The sequence below is a fragment of the Sorex araneus genome, chromosome 4 (genome assembly GCF_027595985.1).
Source record: "Sorex araneus isolate mSorAra2 chromosome 4, mSorAra2.pri, whole genome shotgun sequence".
Taxonomy (NCBI): domain Eukaryota; kingdom Metazoa; phylum Chordata; class Mammalia; order Eulipotyphla; family Soricidae; genus Sorex; species Sorex araneus.
The window spans coordinates 172,901,051-172,922,198 of NC_073305.1; the positions used below are offsets into that span (position 1 = coordinate 172,901,051).

The 21,148-nt window shown below is 36.2% G+C and overlaps 1 protein-coding gene across 1 annotated transcript in view; it reads left to right on the forward strand.

Moving 5' to 3' along the window:
- The window catches only part of GRM1 (glutamate metabotropic receptor 1), a 478,994-nt gene that overhangs the window by 327,387 nt on the left and 130,459 nt on the right, over positions 1-21,148 (forward strand). Inside the window, 1 exon segment of the mRNA XM_004608987.2 lies at positions 7,858-8,093. Within this exon segment, the coding sequence (XP_004609044.2) occupies positions 7,858-8,093 (236 nt within the window).

Sequence of the window (21,148 nt, forward strand, 5' to 3'; positions counted from 1 at the left end):
GGCTATGTGGGAAATATAATAAAGAAGCACTCATTTGAAGCATTTGCTGGTTCCTTGAAGTATCTCCATCATAGCCAATTTTAACCTACAGGGAAAAAAATGCTCTCGGTACTAATGAGACAGTGTGAGTCACTTCAGTATATTGGATCTTACATAACTCAATACTTACCCTGTCACTAAGCATTGCTTATTTCAGCTGACTTTTCCCCAGTTTTTATTTATTATTTAAAATATTTCATTGACAATGGTATATAAGTATATATTTTGGAAGGACATGTCAGACATTTCAAAATGTTTGTCACCACCCCTCACCCAATGCCAGAATATTGATTTGCATCACTGTCTGTTGGATTCCCTCCTCATCTCTCTGTTCCTTGTCTCAGGTCTGAGGTGACACTTTCCATTGAAGAAAGCGTTGCACTTACTTGCTTTCTCAAAAGCTACTGAACTCTCACACGTTTTTCTGATATTGCAATTGCAGCATCAGGACATACTTCTATACAAATTTTCAACTGCCAACTATATTTGATGACAAAAAAATTTCTTCATAATTTTCCTAAATGTGGATCAAGTTGTTTCTGAACAATAAAACTAAAGGCTGTAGGGGCCCAAGCTATGCAGTACAGCAGGAAGCATAGCTGCTTGAGTACTTTCAACCTGGATTTGATCTCCAGCACCACGTGTAATGCCCTGCTCTGAGTACTGCCAAGAGTAATTTCTGAGCTAGAGTCAGTAATTCCTGAGCACCACTGGGTGTGCCACCCCTGCACACACACACAAAAAAAAACTAAACATTTTCAGGCATATATTTCTCCTTCCAAATTTTCATATTGCACACATACTGAGTAAACTATCAAATAATTGATATTTGAGCATTCGTGAAGGTATAAATGGAAAAAGTCTTCCCAGCTTTATTTATTCAATATAGTGAGTATTCATATCATTAATTTTTTTATTTAGTGATATGTGATATCAGAAAGTAGTACTTAAACTACCTTCTTCAGCAGACTCATTAAATATTTTATAAATGCCATAATTCACTGTCTTGGAAATTTAATGTATATTTTGACTTAGCAAACCACAATTCAGTTTCATGCCTCTCAGAGAGCTACCAAGAGTATCCCGCCCACATGGAAGAGCCTAGCAAGCTTTCCGTGGTGTATTCAATATACAATAACAATAACAGATCTCATTTCCCTGACCCTGAAAAGAGATTCCAGTTGTTGGGAAAAAGAGTAAGGAGAGGCTGCTAAAATCTCCGGGCTGGGACAAATGGAGACGTTACGGGAGCCTGCTCAAGTAAATCAAAGAACAATGGGATGAAAGTGATACAGTGATTTTTCAATTAACATCTATTAGCTAGAGGAAACTAATCCAATATATGAACTCAGGGGGTTTCATATACCCAGGGGGTGTGTGTGGTATATTTCACTAGAGGTCCTTCTGTTCTCAGTTTTTATGTACCACTTTCATTGTCAATATTCAGATATTACTATTACCACATTTAGCAGACTGTGTGCTCATACATAAAGTTAAAGCAAGTAATGAAAATTTTATTTTCCTAACTTAGAATTAATCTTACAGTGTTGATTAGAACTTAGTGACTGTAAAATTAATTTACAAAAATCAGTGTTTATGCATCCTCATATATATTCTTGATACAAGCAACAAGCCATGAGAATTTGAAAAAAAAATCATATGTAACCTATTTAGTATCATAAACACACTGATCATGTTTTTATATCTTGCACCAGTCTCAAACTATGATAACTTAAAAATACTTGCTCTCAAGCACTCTCCCCAGATTCATCACTGGCATCAATTATTGGGTCACATGTGAGTAGCTCTTTTATAGAGAAGTCTATCCCATACCATGCAAAGAACATTGACAACAACATTGACAACAACATCAACAACATTAGGTGGTTGATAATACTATTAATAGCAAAACTTGGTCATTTGCTGAATTGTGCTGTGTTTTACATGAATCATAGCATTTAATATTCTCATGACACTACTCATGATATCATTTTGTCTCCATTTTATAGAGAAAGAAACCGTAACTTAGAGTAAATAGTCAATTCCTATTTCATACTGTATCTCAGGATCAGCTGAATGATAGACAAAATGAAATACCTTCTTCATACTACTGGAAATTGTTTATTGTAATTCTCTTTTTTGGTTCACCCTTATTCCACTGGGCAAGAGATTGTCAATTGGGCTGGAGCGATAGCATAGTGGGTAGGGCATTTGCTTTGCACACAACCAACCCGAGTTCGAATCCCAGCATCCCATATGGTCCCCTGAGCACCGCCAGGAGTAATTCCTGAGTGCAAAGCCAGGAGTAAGCCCTGTGCATCGCCGGGTGTGACCCAAAAAGCAAAAAAAAAAAAAAAAGAGAGATTGTCAATCATGGTTGAGAAATTACTTAAAATATAGACCATTTCTGTCATTCCTTTGATGGAAGGAGAATATTCACATGGTAGATAATTCTATACTTGATATCAGATATGGGTTTGTAGGTTGGAGTAAGGAGCAGATAGAAAAATAAATAAAAATCATCTCATCTTGATGATGTTTCTTCTCCACTTCCCCACAACCTTCACAAACTGTAAGGAGTGATCCCTGATCACAGAGCCAGGAGTTAGCTCTGAGTTCTTTGGGGTGTGGTCTAAAAAATAAAGCAAGCAAAACAAAATATATGTATGTATATGAATATGTTCACACATGTTTAAATACATAACAGATATGTGTTTTGTTTTGTTGTGGAGGGAAGGTTCAACCACATCTGACAGTGCTCAAGTCTTACTCCTGGCTCAGTACTCAGTGAACACACCTGGAATAGCTGGGGAGGTTGGTGCATCTGGGGTGCCACAAACTGTATGTCTGTTATGTGACTTACTTGCTGTACTGTCTCTCTAGCCCCATACATGTATTTATGAAGACATTGTTATTGTTATGCTTTTATATATTCTCTGGTTTTGTGATAAGCTCTGAAAAAAATGTAAGGAATTAAAGTTTTATTTTCAGGTTGTATGCAATTATTTTACTTATAATACAAACCAAATGCTTTATAATGTAGACTGTAATTATTTAAATTGGACACAAATAGACTTTTCTTGTGTTTTTGAACACTCATTTCAATGAAAACTATTATGCTTCTGTTTTTTAGCAATCAATTTTTCTGTTAAATTGCTTTACCTGATATAACACAAAAAGTGACTCAAGTGTCTTTTGTCAACTTTTGGGCATGAATCAGAAGTAATATTTTTCTAATGGTAATCAGAGGTAATATTTTTCTAGAAATACTAAGGATTACACAAGTTTGGATCACGAAATTTCATAGAAAAGCCAGCAATGAATTTATGCAATTAAAAAGCAGGCTTGTGGGGAAAAGATAGTAAAATGTTGAGAGAAAATAGATATAGTAATTCTTTCATTATGGTGATATATATGTTGTGTATATATCTATAAATACATGTATATATATATATATATATATATATATATATATATATATAGCTTTCTGGCAAATACCCAATTCATGTACTACATGATGTTACTTTTCCAGATCCCACATAGGAAAATCAACTCATAATTGGGAGACATAAAGAGCAGCAGGAACTGCTAGAGGCAGTGAATGTGTCTTAGAGAGTTCAATACTCCCCTAGGCTGGTTAGCAGACAGTATAGCAGGACTCACTCCTGACCCTAGAGGGACTGAGCAGGTGCCTAATAGTCTTCTCTGGCCAACCACCACCATCTATGGTACAACTATCCCCACCGCCACCACACCACTACCAATCTCAACATTAGCAGCAGCCAAATAGCAAACCTGTACCAGCTATCGGAGAGCTCTGGCTCGCTCTTCCAAACTGTGCTTCACAAGGACTGTGCTAAAGATATCCTCATAAACAACCCAACGGCAGCTAAGCAGCGACAGTTCTTTAACGGTCTCTGTAAATACATTTGACAAATGAATTTATTTAAAAATATAAAAACCAAGAGTTGCTCTATGGATTTGAACGAGGGGGGGTGCTTTTAATTTAGCATTCTCTAAAATTATATGTGGATGAATTTAAGTTCTCATACTAAACTTTAGTAATGAATCCTTGAAAAGATATTCACCAGGTGATCCTAGCTGAACACTTTTTCAATCACATCCTTGATTCTTTTGACCTATTTTATATAACACTGGCTCTAATTTTGAGAAGGGGGTCATTTGCATTGAGGGGGAAGGCTCTGATGAACGGTAAAAGGTATTTAAGGCTCCAGCCCACTAGACTATGACTTCAAATGCTTTGTATTCATAGAAAATAAGATTTATTCTTACCACATTTTGGTGGAGAAAGGGCAGGAGGTCATACTTTGCTTCTAGTACTGACACCTGGTATTTGCTTTTATAAACTGAACATCATTTCTTAGAAAAAATATAAATATACATTACAAAAGACTCCTTTCAAGTGCATTTTTAAAATAGAAACTTTCTTGTTCAGACTATACACACACACACACACACACACAATATCAAGTCTCACATATTATTCAACCTTGGGGAGAAACACATTTTCAGTCTAAACTTTATGTCAAAAGTAATTTTTGTCTTTAAGTTATAAGTCATTTTGATTTTAACTCTGTACTTAAAGGCAGCATTTCTTGAAAGCCTAACAGGTTTTATTTTTATCCTTCTTCCAACATGACATGAACTATATCTCAGGGCTCCAAATTACTGTAGATGTAGTTAAGATGTAAATGTGAATAAATCTAAATAATTAAACTAGTTCCTGTATTTCTAAGTAGACTGGGAATATAGGATGATAAATGAGTCATTTAAAAATTAGTTTTATTAGCTTTGATATTTAATGACAGCAGAAGACTTTCCAGAAATTGTTGAGGTCATTTACCATGAGGAAAAAGAGCTGAATGACCCTAGTAAGTATTTACAATACTTTAAGAATTTCTTAAAGTCCTTAGATGAACAATTTCTAGGACTTATGCCAAACATATCTTTCACGTACTTGACAAAATGATTCTCTTTTAAATTCCTTGAATGAGTCTTAATATCTACTGTATATAAAATTATCCACAGTCCCTCTACCTCTTTTCTTCTAACTAATGTCTAATTCAGATATAATTCTTTTAGGAAATCTGTCCCAAATAATATCTCCTCCTGTTCAGCACAGTTAGATATATAAACCAGACTCAGTTAAGCTCCAAGACTCTCATGTTCATTTTTCTGGTCACTTCTTTGCCTTCATGAAGTTTGTCTATAACACTGTGGGGGCAGTGGGTCTCATTGTCATTTGAACTTTGAGCAGAGCTGAGTAATTGGAGTATAATGGGGGGTAGGGGAGAAAGGAAGGGAGGGAAGGAAGAAGGAAGGGATAAGTGAAGGAAAAGAAGGGAGGGAGGAAGGGAGTGAGTGAGGGATAGAAGAAGGGAATGAGTGAAAAAGAAAGGCAGCAAGGAACAAAGAAGAATGGAAGGAGGAGTGAGAGGGAGGAAGCGAGGTTGTCGGAGAGAGGGGAGGAAGCAAAGGAAGAAAGGAAGAAGGAAAAATGGGAGGGAGGGTGGTAAGAAAGGAAGGACACAGGAAGGAAAGAAGGAGGGGATAAAGGGAGGGAAGAAAGAAATATGAGAGAGAGGGAAGAAGGGAAGGAGATAAGAAGGAGTGAAGGAGAGGAGAGAAAGGAAGGAGGAATGGAGGAAGAGACAGAGGGAAAAGAAAGGAGGATGGGAGGAAGGAAAGAAAGAAGGAATGAATGAATCTCCTATATGAGATCATAATGGATTTAGAAGAAGTTTAGACATTCTTTTGTCTGGTTAGAGTATCTCACACCTCCTCAAAGTTCCTATATCTGTGATTACGTGACGTCTCCTACACTCTCTACAACTATTGTTCTCTTGAAAATATGACTTCTAGGCCGTGGCAGTAGCTCAACGGTCGAATATCAAACCCAGTACCCCATGGAGCACCAGCACGGCTGCCCGGGTGGACCGTAGTCTCAGCAGGTGACGTTAAGCAGCACTGCATCATTCTTAGAATTGAGCTGTCAGGTCTGCCTGGCCAAATATCTCAGGATTACTCCTGAACCCCCATCCTCCTCAATGCAGCCTTAGTGTGGTTCAGTGGGAAGATTCTGAAGGATCCCAGATAAGGAGAGAGCACAATTTACCCCAGCTGATTTCAAGGTACAAGTGTTGAGCTATGATCAGTTCTATGTGTTTAGCCCAGTTCCTTGCTTATGGAAAGCAAGAAATCAAACACCGTTTGCAGTACAGACTGCAGTACAGACCCTGGACAACACCCCGTCTGAGTAGTGAAGCAAGATAATATCACAGCTGTTTTCTTCTTAACCAAGACAGTTGTTCTGTTGTTGTTCTTCTCAACTTGACAAAAAAATTAGACAAATTTATTTCTGACTACCTACTCTTTGATCTCCTTTTTCTCTGAGCATTTCCTTACCGAAAAAAGGAGGTCCCATTATAAATTCTTTCTCTGACACTAAGATGTAAATCTTCTCCTATTCTCTTGCCAGTTTTACAACACAGAAATTTCTTTCTCGGGAAGCTACAGGCCATACCTTTGTGTTGTAATTATCAGGAGTAATAGCAAATGCTCAGCTTGGTGGTCGAGCAGTTTAATTTCAACAATTAATAATGAGCAAACTGTGATAACTTAATCACCTCAAAGCCACTTCTCCCCATACACAGATACTCTGACTCACTCCAGTTCTTCAAGTCTCTACATTTTTATTTCCCAGCAGAAACTGAGATCAATGTGTCTCACCTATTGTAATAATCTTGAATATTTTTGTTTTGGTTTGTGTTTTTGGACCGCAACTGGCAATGCTCAGGGGTTTACACTTGGCTCTGCACTCGGAAATCACTCCTTGCCGCCTCAGAGAAGCTTATGGCTTGCCTTGGGTTGAATCTGAGTCAGCCATGTGCAAAGCAAGCATCCTACCAATGTACATCTCTCTGGCCCCAGAATAAAAATCTTCTTTGTCTGTTTGACTTTGGTGTGAGTTTTCTTTAACACCCAATGAAAGAATGATCACAGCCACTCACATATAAGTGTCCATAAGGACCAGGTTTGACCTGGTCCCAATATATATTTAAAATTAATTGAAACTTCATCACTAATGACAGATGTGAATGTTATAGAGGGCCACATATATTTAAAATTCAGTTAACTACTGTTAATGAGCAGGAGAATTATTTTTCTTTTTAGAAGTGAGGTTGTTTTATTTTAAAGTTATTATTTTAAAATTGCATGAAGGGGGGGAAAAGCATCTACTCATTTCTAAGATATGCAGGTTTAAATAATCTCCAGGAGCAAATTATGTGGTTGGTATATTTCTCAGCTAACTCATCAATTTTCTACACCACGGAATGTAGCACACAGAATAGCTTTGATTGCAACCCTGAAACCTTGCTGAGATCCTACTCTGTGGTGCCAGGATTTTGTTCTCCTCTGGTTTTGGCTAGTGATCAATGGTTTTGTGATTTGCTTGTAAAGAGCTCAGGAATCAAACTGCTTTTATCCATATCACAGATCCAATAGGACTGCTACTGGCCACTGATTCTACTCAGTAAACTATGCTACAGAGGCTGATGAGCAGAATATGATCAAGAGCTAGTTGATCATTATCACTTTGACTTTTGTATAAAGGAAACAGTATGCTATAATTTCACAATTTTCTACTCTCCAAATAGAACCTCATGGATAGGTAGCAATGTAGACTGAAAAACTGATTTTCAGACTTGTGTAACTGCTTTATCCATGCCTACTCTCCAACTCTATTGTGAGACTCTTTTTTTTTTCTCCCTTCCACCCAATCTCTGATTTTTTCAGTGATGGATGGGCAGACAGAGATGAAGTCATTGAAGGCTATGAAGTGGAAGCCAACGGGGGAATCACGATCAAGCTGCAATCTCCAGAAGTCAGATCATTTGATGACTACTTCCTGAAACTGAGACTCGATACTAATAAAAGAAATCCCTGGTTCCCTGAATTCTGGCAACATCGGTTCCAGTGCCGTCTACCTGGACACCTTCTGGAAAATCCCAACTTTAAAAAAATTTGCACAGGTAACTCATGTTCATACCACAATAGCTCTGAAGTTGGTTCATCTTGGAATCAATTACAACTTGTTGAACGATAATTAAAAATATCAAGGTAGAGATCCAAGGATTGCATTTCTTCTTAATATTTCAGAGATAGTGAAATAAAGAGGAAGTGTATATGCTCACTCCTCTCATTTGCCCCACCTCACCCCCAGCCCCCATTCCCTGCCCCCAAATTGACTTTTCTTTTTCCTAGAAAGAGTGCTTTTTATCTGATGGAACAATTGATAACATAAGTAAAGGAAAATACAACAGAGAGTTCAGGAATATGGTCTTAAAGTTAAAGGAAGAAGAGTTTGTTGTATTGTAGAGAAGTTAGCCACAATTAGCACTGGTCTTCTTTATGGCTTGTTTTGACTGTGTAAGTCAGAAGATGAGAGAATATCATCCAGTATAGCCACTAACACCTTTGAGTTTTCAGGTGACAAAAAACTCTTATCTGTAAACAGGAATGATGATTCCCAGTGAGACAGACACTTCCAATGCTCTGTTCATTAGCCCATTCATTGTCATTGGCCATGTCTCAGGGCTTTGTGAACTGCACAGTATGTGTCTTTTTGTTACCCTAAATCTACAGTAACTCAGAATTGTTAATATGGTAAACTCATAAATGTTATGATCTCTTCTTTTCCAGTATTGTCTATACTGCAAATACAGATGTCTGTGATCTACCATAAACCCATTGTTCATACTGAGTTGCCCATGATGGGCATACATTAAGGACTCTGTTCACGACAAAATTTGAATTATATAGCAGTAGTGTAATGTTTATTCCCCATAATGGGCCTACACAGAATTTATTTTGAAAGATCTAGAACATATTCATGCCATTACTTCAGCCAACATGTACAAAACAGTATATTTAAAAAGGGACACATAGGTCTTTAATCTGCATTTTTTTTTCTTTTTGGATCACACCTGGCAATGTACAGGGGATTCTTGGCTCTGCACTGAGGAATCACTCCTGGCGATGCTCAGGGGAACCATATGGGATTCTGGGAATCGAACCCATGTCGGCCGTGTGCAAGGCAAACGCCCTACCCACTGTGGTATTGCTCTTGCCCCTAACCTACAATATTTGACCTAGATAAATTGTGGTCTTTCTGACCAAATCAAAATAATACATAAATTATAGATAGAATTACCAACTGAAGACAGTATTGATAATGTAATGTGAATATGGATAACTATATGTATTTATAGGTTTATTAATATTTACCTTTTGGTGCTACAAAATTCTTTAAGGTGTAATAATTTTTAAACCTCATAAACAGTTCTCAGGGGGTGTAGGCGGTCACTCCTGGTGGTACTCTGCCTCACTGTGTGGACCAATTGATTTCATGCTTGGGCCAGGGGTGCTAAGCATAGGTGGGTATTTCTTATCAGAGTTCAAGCTCTGCGCCTCAAAAATTCCAGACTTTGAGCCATTGAGGCTTTGAACTATCTCCCTAATCCTAAAATATCAATATATTTAAAGGCAGTGATATATATTCACTTGATAAGGCTGAGCAGAGTTCACTGAGAAGTGGCTAGTGTAGATCTATTTTCAATCTGTCTAGTTTGGGGAAAAGCTTTCAGTATGCCTTATTGGGCGGCTGAGAAATAGAATTTGGCAGAGTGTCAGGAGAGGAATAGAACAGTGCTAACCAGTGAATCAATCTCTGAAACATATATATCTATTGACTTCTTTATCTCAAATAAAAATCCTGTGGAGGTTTATAATTCTAATGGAACAATAGACTCTCCAGCATATTATCCTTATTATTAAAAAAAAGAGCTTGAGAATCAAGGGGGATTAACTTAGCTAGGCTCATATAATTAATAGCAACAATAGAATTAGAAAATATACCTCCTAAGTAATTCAACATTGACTACCTTAGACTTCAGGTTTAGTAGTATACTTATTGTTCTCTAGTTATTTTCTGAATGATTTTTCTCTTTAATCCTTCAGATCTTAAAAAAAATTGAGAGATCTTGCAATTCTCTTGGAAGAATAGGGATAGGGGTGATGGAGAGGGAGGATTAAAGTTTATCATTACCTTCAGCGAGAAGGTGATATTTGGATAAATGTATAGAGACTATGGGAAAGTGAGCCATAAGACACTGAGGAAGAGCATTCCAAAGAGAAGGTATAGTAATTAGACATAGGGACCACAGTGTCTGGCTTAGGAAAAAAGAGCAAGAAGATGCTCAGGGCTGCTGGAGCCTGTGATTACACAGGAGCCATGGAAAGATGGCAGCAGGACATAGAGGGGAGCAGACTATGTAGGACTCAAGTTGCCCTGGTGAGATTTTTTTAAAGTTAATTTTTATTAAAAGCACTTTGATTTAAGAAGTTGCTCATTACACTGTTGTTTCAAGCGTTTAGTATTCCAGCTCCACCAACGTGGCTTTCCCCTCCCCCAATACCCGTTTCCCTCCCAATCCCATCCTGCTCCCTTAGGCACATAGCAATTTTACTTTATGTTGCTTATTCCGATAATACTTTAAGAAATGGCAAATAGAATGATTAGAAATCAGGAAGAGCCAATTGGTGATTACCATATGATTTTTGACCTGTGTAAATAAGAAAATTAAAATTTAATAAAATAGAATACATTTAATAAAACATAATAAAATACCTATTTCATTTACATATAAAAGTTTTCAACTCTGGAACCTAAAGTATATTACATTAGATCTTATTTTATACTTAGATCTCATTATGGGAATAATCATGTCTCACCTATTACTAGTAAAAATTTTAGAGCAGTTCTATATTAATGTATTTTGAAATTTACATGGAATAGGTAGAGCATATATATGTAAATTTCCCCCCTACACTATATAAACACTGTGGTTTATGAAGCTGTTCATGATTTTGACTTATCTGAGTAAGATGGGAAGCCACTGCGAAGTTCAAACAATACAGAGATATTCTCTCCTTATGTTTTCTGAAAATAAAATTGCTTTTTCTATTTTTTGTTAAGTCTTGACTAAGGGGAGACGTGCATAAGGAAACAGAGCAATGAGAAGGATGTTGTAAGAATAAAAGTGAGAATGTGGTAGATTGGCCCATGGATTGGCAAGCAAAATGGGTGGAAGTGATATCTGCTTTGAAGGAGAGCTAAAAGGAGCTGCTGACAGAATTGTTAACAATGGCTGTGGATTGAGCAACTGGAAAGTGTTGTCAGTGACAGATGGGGAGGAGTCCGGGAAATGCAGGTTGAAGAAGGATCAGGAGCAAGATTTCAGAGGAATTGACAATCTTCTCAGAGATCAACTATGTGTGACTCTGTCACAGTGTCTCATTAGTGAAATTCAGAATATGACTTTTTAAAAATACTTGGATGTCTTTTAAGATTTTTCAGAAAAAATATTTGGTGATATGAGCTCTTTAGATGATTTTGCAGCCATGTAATGCAAATGCTAGTTTCTCAACTGTCACAGTACATGTAGATAAAGGTTAAAATATGAAATTTGTTAATTTTTACTTTAGGATATAATTTGAAATCCATGAATCTATGCTATTTTATTCTCAATTTTCAACGAAATTTTAAAAGATATCATTATAGTCTTAAATAAAAGCCTATTTTTATTTAATTATGGAGTCAAGTTGCAAACATTTTCCTTTATCTTTAATTCTATTAAAGTAGAAATGTTGACTCTCTCTTTTTCTCTCAAAATAAAGTCAGACATTTCATACACCTTTCCTACTTGGAACTCATTCATAAAATATACTGATATTTTCCGCTTCAGAGATACTAAAATTTTATCTTAGCTGTGTTTGCCTATGATACTTATGTGTGTATACACTCATGTCAAGTTTATTCTTCAGTTTTATTAAGTCTTATTATTTAGCCACGATGATTTGCAATTTTACAATAATTCCAATGGTAACATTTTGTGCCTGAAACATTCCAACACCATATCTGTCACCTGTTTTCCTGGACCATAGTTCCCCACCTCAACATTCATATCCCACTCTCCACATCTCAGTGCCGTGATAAGCTCTGTTCTGTGCAACAGTTTTTAGTCAAGTAGCTTTTGGTCATTTGTTGTTCCCTTATTACGTGTTTTTATATCCCACATATTAGAGTGATAATTATGGATCAGCTGTTTTCCTTTCACTCTCCTTCCAGTTGGCTTAATTAACCCAGCATAATACCCTCCAATTCCACTCATTGCAGCAGCAATTATGTGATTTTACATTTTCTTATGAAAAGTAGATAAACTCTAATAATATCTATTATAGTTTCTTTATCCAATCTTCTGTTTTGAATATTTGAGTTGCTTCCAGATTTGGGCAATTATGAGTAGTTTTTAATCTCCACATTTCATCAAATTGACTTTTATATTGTTGAAGAAAAACATAAACTTTAAATAATTCTTATATAATTGAGATTCTTGACTATCAAATTATTTTCATAGTCTTCTAATGAATATGCAGATACACCTATGAAAATTAGTGTGAGGAAGTAGAATTAATCTTTCCATACTATTGATAGCTACTGTTCCTGTCACTTATTTTTACCCCTTTTAATTAGGTCACTTGTGGTGTTTTGGAAAGTTTTAATATTCCAGCTAGTTTCCATAGAAACCTTTCTTGAGCTTAATCTCATATGTCACTATTTACATAAAGAGTTCATATGTGCAGAATTGTCAGAGTATAAAAGGGTTCTGAGTCCAGACTGAGTAATTTAGGAACCAATAAGGCCAATTTAAAATTCTCCATGCAAAATCTACACCACTGCTTAATTAATTTAGTGTATCATGGGATTAAAAATGTGTTGAAAAAAAGGCTGGAACAGTCAACTTTTCTACCAGCAGTGGATGAGGGTCCCTTTTTCCTCCATCATTACTGGTTATTTTTACTCCTTTTGATGTGTGCTGGTTTCTCTGGCATGAAATGAAACCTTATTGTTGCTTTGATTTTCATTTCACTAATGATCAGTGATGCAAAGCATCCTTTTCATATGCCTTTTGGTCATTTGTATGTCTTCTTTGAGGAGGCTTCTGTTCATCTCTGCATCCTCATTTTTGGATGGGATTTTATATATTTTTACTGGTAAAATAATAGCGGTGCCTTATACATATATTTATATATCTTGGATATTAGCCCTCTATCAGATGAGTGACAGGAAAATATTTTCTTCCAGTCTTTTTTATTTTGGTCATCATTTCCTTTGAGGTGAAAAAGCTTTTTAATTTAGTGTAGTCCCACTTTTTTTTAATTTTTAAATTTTTTCATTTTATAAAGTAGTTCACAATATTTGATTGCATTTAATAACACCAATCCCACCACTGTTACACCTTCCCATCACCAAATTTGGGATGTTTCCTTTCCAAGCCTCAATCCTTGTCCCAAAGCACAACTGAATATTTTTTGTATTGTCTGTTATGAAGAACCACTGAAAATGCTTACCTAAAAAGTATTCATATAGGAAACAGTGTGAAGATTGTTCTATTTTGGTAGGGGCCATTAAGACATTCTTTAGGATATCACTCATATGTTGTCAAAGGTTGAGTGATGTGAGCTTTCAATATGAAAATATGTATATATGCATACATATTTCCCTCTATGATTTGTTGCCTACTATCTGAACCCCATCAAATGTGGTGTGGTACTCATGGAGAATGGGTAGGCAGTGTCTTATGATGATTCACAGCTGCGTGTTCCAGGAATATGTTCACACATGCTTGAGGCTTGGCCCAAGTGTGTGGGGAGCAACCTTGAGCGTGGAGGTGGTTGGGTTCTGGAGGTTTTGGGCTGCCGGGCTGGGTCCCATGGGGCAGGGAGGGCTCTCACCTGCCCCCTCTGGGGCACCCCGAGTGAAACAGCCTGGCGCGGGGTCCGGTGGCATGGCTATGGTGGGCATCATGTTATGCTCCCTTCCAGAAGAAAAAGCTGTGTGATCTGGACAGTGGCTGATGACAAGATTATCTGGCACCAGCAGGAGGTGGCTTATGGGTATGATCCCTGGGTCGCTGGAGATTGAGGGAAACGGGCAGAGAATCTCCGATCCCGGTCCCATTGAGCCCAGAATCCAAGGTCACAAAGTTCCGCATTACCTGGGTTTTGAGTCTCACGTTTTTTAATTTCCGCTTCCTCCTACTTGATCAATGGCAGTGAATCCTTAAAAATATCTTTTGCTTCAATGTCACATATGGATGTTTTTCTCAATCACTGTATCACTGTCACTGTCATCCCATTGTTCATCGATTTACTCGAATGGGCACCAGTAACGTCTCCATTCCACCCTGCCCTGAGATTTTAGCAGCCTCTCTCTACTCATCTTTCCCAATGATTGGAGGTTCTTTCAGGGTCAGGGGAATGAGACCTGTTATTGTTACTGTTTTTCTCAATATAACTTATAATTCAAGTCTGATATTGGTCTTTAGTCTATTTTGACTTTGCTTTGTGCCTGGTGTTAGAAAGGGGTCTTGAGTACTTATTCTTTTTTCACTTTAAGCCAACCAGTTTTTTCAATACTCTTTATTGATGAGGGTTTCCTTGCTCCATTTCATACTTTTGCTTTGTGATCAAAGATTAAGTTCAAATACCTAGACCTGTATCTGGATTCTCAATTTTATTTCAATGATCTAAGAGTCTGTCCTTACCACACTGTTTTAATTAGTACAGTTTGGAAAGTGCTATTTCCAATTTTAGGTTTAGCAATCCCTTAGGTTTGCTTTGGCTAGTCGAGGCAAGGAGAGTTGTTATTCTGTATGAGTTTACGTATGTTTTTTTTTTTATTTCTTTGAAAAATGTCATGGGTACTTTTATAGGGACTACATAAAATCTGAATAATGCTTTGATCAGTTGTCATTTTAAAAATAGTTATCCTTCTGATCTATGACTAGAAGATGTTTCCATTTCTTCCTGTCCTTTTGTATTTCTTTTTGCAGTGTTTTATAGTTTTGTTTTGTTTTTATAAGTCTTTCACCTATTTTGTTAAGCTGACTCCTAGATACTTGACTTTCTGGAAACAATTGTGTATGGGATTGGCTTTTTAAAAAAAAATTCTTTCTCTTCTATTTAATTGTTTGTGTCTAGAGAAGCCATGAGTTTCTGCATGTTCATTTTATAATCTTCCACTTTACTAAGTAAGTCTGTTGTTTATAGGAGATTTATTGGTAGCCTTTAGGGTTTTCTTAGTATTAAGTCATCAGTAAATAGTGAGAGTTTGACTACCTTTTAATCTAGATTCTCTTAATATTTCTTTCTTGCATAATCGTTATTGCAAGGACTTCTTGTATTGAATAGTGTGGTGAGAGTAGGCAGCTTGATCTTGCACCTGAAATTAGAGGGAATGCTCTCAGTTTTCACCATCAATTACAATGTTTACAGAGTGCTTTGGGTCAATGATTTTAACCATATGAAGGAAACTTCCTTCAATTCACATTTTATTTAGAGTTTTTTTTATTATTATGAATGGGTTGTGGATCTTGTCATATACTTTCTCTGCATCTATTGATATGATCATATGTTTATATCATGTGTTTTTATTAATTGCATTGATATGGAGATCATGTTGATTAACTTTCATATATTAAACCATCTTTGTATTCTCATGATGAAACCTACTTGGTTATGGTATATAATCTCTTTAATGTGTTGTTGTATTAAATTATTAGTATTTTGTTGATGATCGTCGCATCTGTATTCATTAGACATATAGGCCTATAGCTTTCCTTTTTAGTGTTGTCTCTATCTGTTTTTGGAATCAGGATAATGTTTGCCTCACAGAAGCTGGGGGAGATATCTGTTAAATTGACTTTCTGAAAGAGGCTGTAAAGGATTGGCAATAGATTTCCTTTAAAGAACTCATCAGTGAGCACATCTGGGCCTGGGATTTTGTTCTTGTGGAGACTTCAGGTTGCCATTTTTATTTTCTTGATAGTAATTGGTCTGTTTAGGTGTTCCAGATCATATTGGTTCAGCCTTGGGTGGTAATAGGCATCCAGGGATGTATTCATGTCTTCTAGGTTCTCCTATTTTGGGGTCATAAAGATTTTCAAAGTAATCGCTGATTTTCCTTTGAATTTCTCTAGTATCTGTTGTGATATCTCTTTCATTTTTAATCCAGTTTACCAGACTTCTCTCTCTTTCTTTTGAGTCATACTAGTTTCAAGATCTTATTTATTTTTTCAAGGTACTAGCTCTTGGTTTCATCAATAATTTGGGTTGCTTTTTCGGGACACAAATTTATTAATTCTTTTATTTCTTTCTTCAGAGCCAGTATTTTCTTGTTGAGTTTTGTATTTTATTTTATTTTATCTTGGTTCTGGTGTCACGCACAGCAATGCTCAGGGGTCACTCCTAACTCTGCAGTCAAGAATCACTCCTGATGATGCCTGGGGGGACCATATGGGATGGTGGGGAATAAACCCAGGTAAGCCATGTGCAAAGCAAGTGCCCTACCCACTGTGCTATAGTTCTAGTCCCTCTGTGCTGAGTTTTCTATCAAGAGGTGATCAAATGGTGCTGATTTTTTTGTTTCTATCATTGTCTTCCTTCAAGTCTATTAGCAGATCTTTTAAGCATTTTGCTTGTCAGTACTGTGTATGTGTATGTTTAGTAGTTTGAGTTCTTCTGAAGTCCTCATCTGAGAGGCTATAGAGCTGTTTGTAGTACTGGTTGACTCTTCCAGGCTACTATTTTCATTCACTATGTGTGGTTGGGATATGTTGCAATGTGAGGGTGAGTCTTTCCAATTCACACTCATCTAGCCTTCCTCCTCCTCTCCCCCTAACCCTTGGCACCTCACTAGGGAGTTCTCTGAGAGAACCTGCTGGTTGGTGCTCTCGTCCTTTCCTGCCCAACTTATCCAAACCCAATTTGTTACTATCTCATTGTTTTAAGTTTCTTGCGCTAGTCCAGGAAGGCATTCAATGTCATTGACTCCATCTATAATTCTGGGTTTTATGATTTCTTGTTACCACGGCAACTCTTATTCGTTTTTGTGGGAATGTGGTGTTTGGAGCTAGGATTGAGTTAATATTAGCATGGTGTAGTTGGGGACATGAGTTCAGTATAAGAGGCTGAGGTATGTCCCTATCGGCATAGGTAGCAGGGAACTGTTGGGCAATTGTGTGAAGGGGGATGAGCAGCTTGTATGGTGCCAGAAGGACTAGTGGTCCATGGTTTTGTTCATCTGGTGGGTGGGTAGGAATCTTTAATTTTTTCTTGTGTAATATTTGTTAATTTTATGGTCAAAGAAATGCTCATAAAATGCAAATTGGAGACAAAAATGTAAGAAAGAAGAATCTGTTTTTATGTAATAATGATCAATCATACGTGTTTTTATTCTTAATCGCTGCATTAAATTCAGCAAATATAAGCAATACTGTATTTGGCCATTTTATTTTTACAGACTTGGCCTGCTTTCAGTTCTTCCCAATTTTTTTTTTCTTTAAAGCACAATGATAGTGATGTAATAAGAATTCTTCTTTCTAAACTCTTTCTTTGGCTGGGATAATTTTCTTAATTATAATTCCAGAAGTTATGTTACTCAATCAAAAGACATGTATATTTCTAAGGTTTTGAAAATAAGGCATTCTAAAAAACAACTCCTACCAGCACTGCATGTAACTCTGTATTTTTTATATTTTTTATTGAATATAGTAATCCTATTGTGCTTATAATGCTATCTTATTATAATTTAGAATTATATTGTACTTTTGTTGACATGCGGCATGACCTTTAAAACACCATTTTTATAGCTCCATAATTTTCTATCCAATAAAAATAGTATAGTTACTTAACCATTTTAATTTTGTTGGATACTTAGGTTGCTTCCAAGTGAATATAATATGGGAATTTTTTTTTGAGTCACACCCGACAATGCTCAGGTGTTGCTCCTGGCTCTGCACTCAGGAATTACTCCTGGCAGTGCTCAGGGGACCATATGGGATGCCGGGAATTGAACCCGGTTGGCCATATGCAAGGCAAATGACCTACCTGCTGTACTATAGCTCCAGACTCCATGGGGGAATTTTTTAAAAAAAAACTTTTTTATTAATGAATCACCGTGAAATGAAGTTACAGACTTACAAAGTTTGACGCTTGCATTTCAGTCATACAGTGATCGAGTACCTATCCCTCCACCAGTGCCCGTTTTTCAACACCAATGGTCCCAACATTCTTCCCACCACCCCCACCCCGTCCCCTCCATGCCACCCCGCCTCTATGGCAGGGCATTCCCTTTTGCTCTCTCTCTCTCTCTTTGGGTGTTGTGGTTTTCTGTAGAGGTATTAAATAGGCATCATGTTCAGTCTATAGTCTATTTTTAGCCCGCATCGCCCATCCTTAGTGGCCCCACCTAGCACCCTTTGCTTGGTGGTTCCTTCTCTATCTAAGCTACTTTTTCCCCAGAATGTGAGGCCAGCTTTCAGGCTGTGGAGCAATCCTTCTATGGGAGAATTCTTAACAGCTGCCATTGTTTACTATTTTCAGATAATCTCAATAATTTTTTAAAAATAATATAATTACTAGTCTAAGGATTTGACAGACTTGGGTCACTTAAGAGCCTATTACTATTTGTAAGCCACCCATGTGTATATTGGATATGCCAAAAACAGTACCAATAAGTCTCTCAATGAGAGACGTTACTGGTGCCTGCTGGAACAAATCGATGAGCAACGGGATGACAGTGACAGTGAGTGAATATGTCAATATTAACTTTTTTTTATGGTTCGCAGTATATTAACTATGAATTTAACAAGGTCATCACCATGTATTGTACCCAAGTCACATCTTTTGTCCCCAGTCAATACTTATAAAAGCTAGTTATATGTCTTTGTACTTGGATATTACTTAAGATAAAATGAAGGAATCAGAATTGCATCTATAATGTCCATATAGTAAGAAAATAACAGCTGGTCTGGTATGAAAAGATAAAAATTTCAGTTTTAGTATTATTGACATCATTGTGGGGACTACCACTAACATTTTATTTTCTTTTTCCTTTCTTTTTTACAGTTTGAGGAACTAATTTTTGAAATATTTTTGCCTTTATAAAGTGTCAAACTTAATGAATTATCAAATCAGATTGGATAAAATTGGTTCAATTATGTTTGATCCACATTAAGGCGTTCTATAAATTGAGATTGCTTTTAATTTAATCCAGCCTAAGAAGTCCTATGTTGAAGCCCTTCTCTTTGGATTTGAAAATTTGACCCAGACATTCTACCTCAAGGGCTCTATTCTCAAGACCTGATTACCTCCCCAAAGTGCTATCTCCAAAACAATATCACACACAAGATAATACAATCTTTTAATATATAGCATATATGTTTATATCTAATGGTTAGAAGGATAATGGTAAGATAACCTTATATCGCACTTGGCCAATCCTGAATTGATCCCTAGTACCAAATTTCTGAATATGGCCAGGGGTCATTTGACAGAACAGGGCCATGAATAGCGTCCGAGAACTACCAAATGTAGCCCACATCCTTCAAAAAAAAATTCTTTATTATTGATCATATATCTCCTATCCTTTTATTTTGTACATTTATTAATTTTGTTCCCAAAGAGCTTAAATGATTCTTGTAGTCAAGTATATAAAGATTTGAAGTATAAAAAAAATCATTTATTGTCTCCAATACTCATTCTAGTAATAACCAGCAATTATATTTTTAAATAGAAATATCTGATTTAGTTATAAGATGTTAGATGTACTAGTAATTTTTTCTTTATATGTATAAGCTATTTAGAGATTAGCCTAAGGTTCATAGACTTACTATTATTAGAATTTATTGTATCTATCAATAAACTTCATTATACCAGTTTTCTCTTACTAAGAAATTGGTATATATCTTAAATTGAGTACTGCTTCATATAATCCAGACAATATTCTGAAGAAATTTGGAAGCAGAAAAAATTTGTTTGGTTCTGATATCAGAATGTTGACCTTATAAAATAAATTTTTGTCTCTTTTTTTTCTTTAGGAAGCATTTGAAAATTACTGGTGATGATTCTTTAAATATATGTTAGAATTCAGTAATAAGCAATGTGGTTTCATTTGGGGGGAAGTCTGATTTCTTATTCACTCTTCATACTGATCATACACATGTTTTAATTTTCTATTTCTTCTTTTATTATCATTTCTTCATCATAGTGATTCTTCTCCAGTAACAGTTTACCCTGACATAGAGGCTAGTATATATTTATATTGCTCCAAATAGTTATATATGGTATGATTTTGTGTCCTATAAACTGTGTGGATTTTCACAAGGAATATAGTCTGTTACTTTATATCTTTGTGTGCATTGTTGCTAAGATAACTTTATGAAGTATAGTTATAATTCAAACTATCTTAAGTTAGACTTTCATGATGAGTATGATCACATATACTTGGGGTATATCCCAATTATTATAATTCTCTTATTATTAATATTATACATTTATAACTAATAAATGATAAATCACATAGGTGATTCCCATGAAGCCACCACCATAATCAAGAAAATGATTATACTGTCCTTAAAATTATTTAATAATTCATTGAAAATTCCTTCCTCCCACAGCTCTCAACTCTTAGTCCAATCCACACAAACCTTATTTTTGGATTTTTGTAATTATCATGGGCTGGAGTGATAGTACAGCATGTAAGGCTGGCCCAGGTTCAATTTCTCTGTCCCTCTCGGAGAGCCTGGCCAGCTACGCGTGGCATATTTGATATGCCAAAAACAGTAACAACAAGTCTCACAATGGAGACATTACTGGTGCCTGCTCGAGCAAATCGATGAGCAATGGTATGACAGTGACAGTGATACAGTGACAGTAATTATCATCAATATGCAGCATATGTACTTCGATTTATTAAGAATATTATGCTGTGGGCTCCATTCTGTCTTCTTTCACTCAGCACAATATTATATTGCATGCATAACAATTTTAATTAGTTTTTCATTATATAGCTACCTGAAACATATTTTTCCATTTACTTGATGATGCATATTATATGGTTATTATAAATATATATATATATATTATGAACATTCATGTGAGTCTTCATATAAGACATGTATTG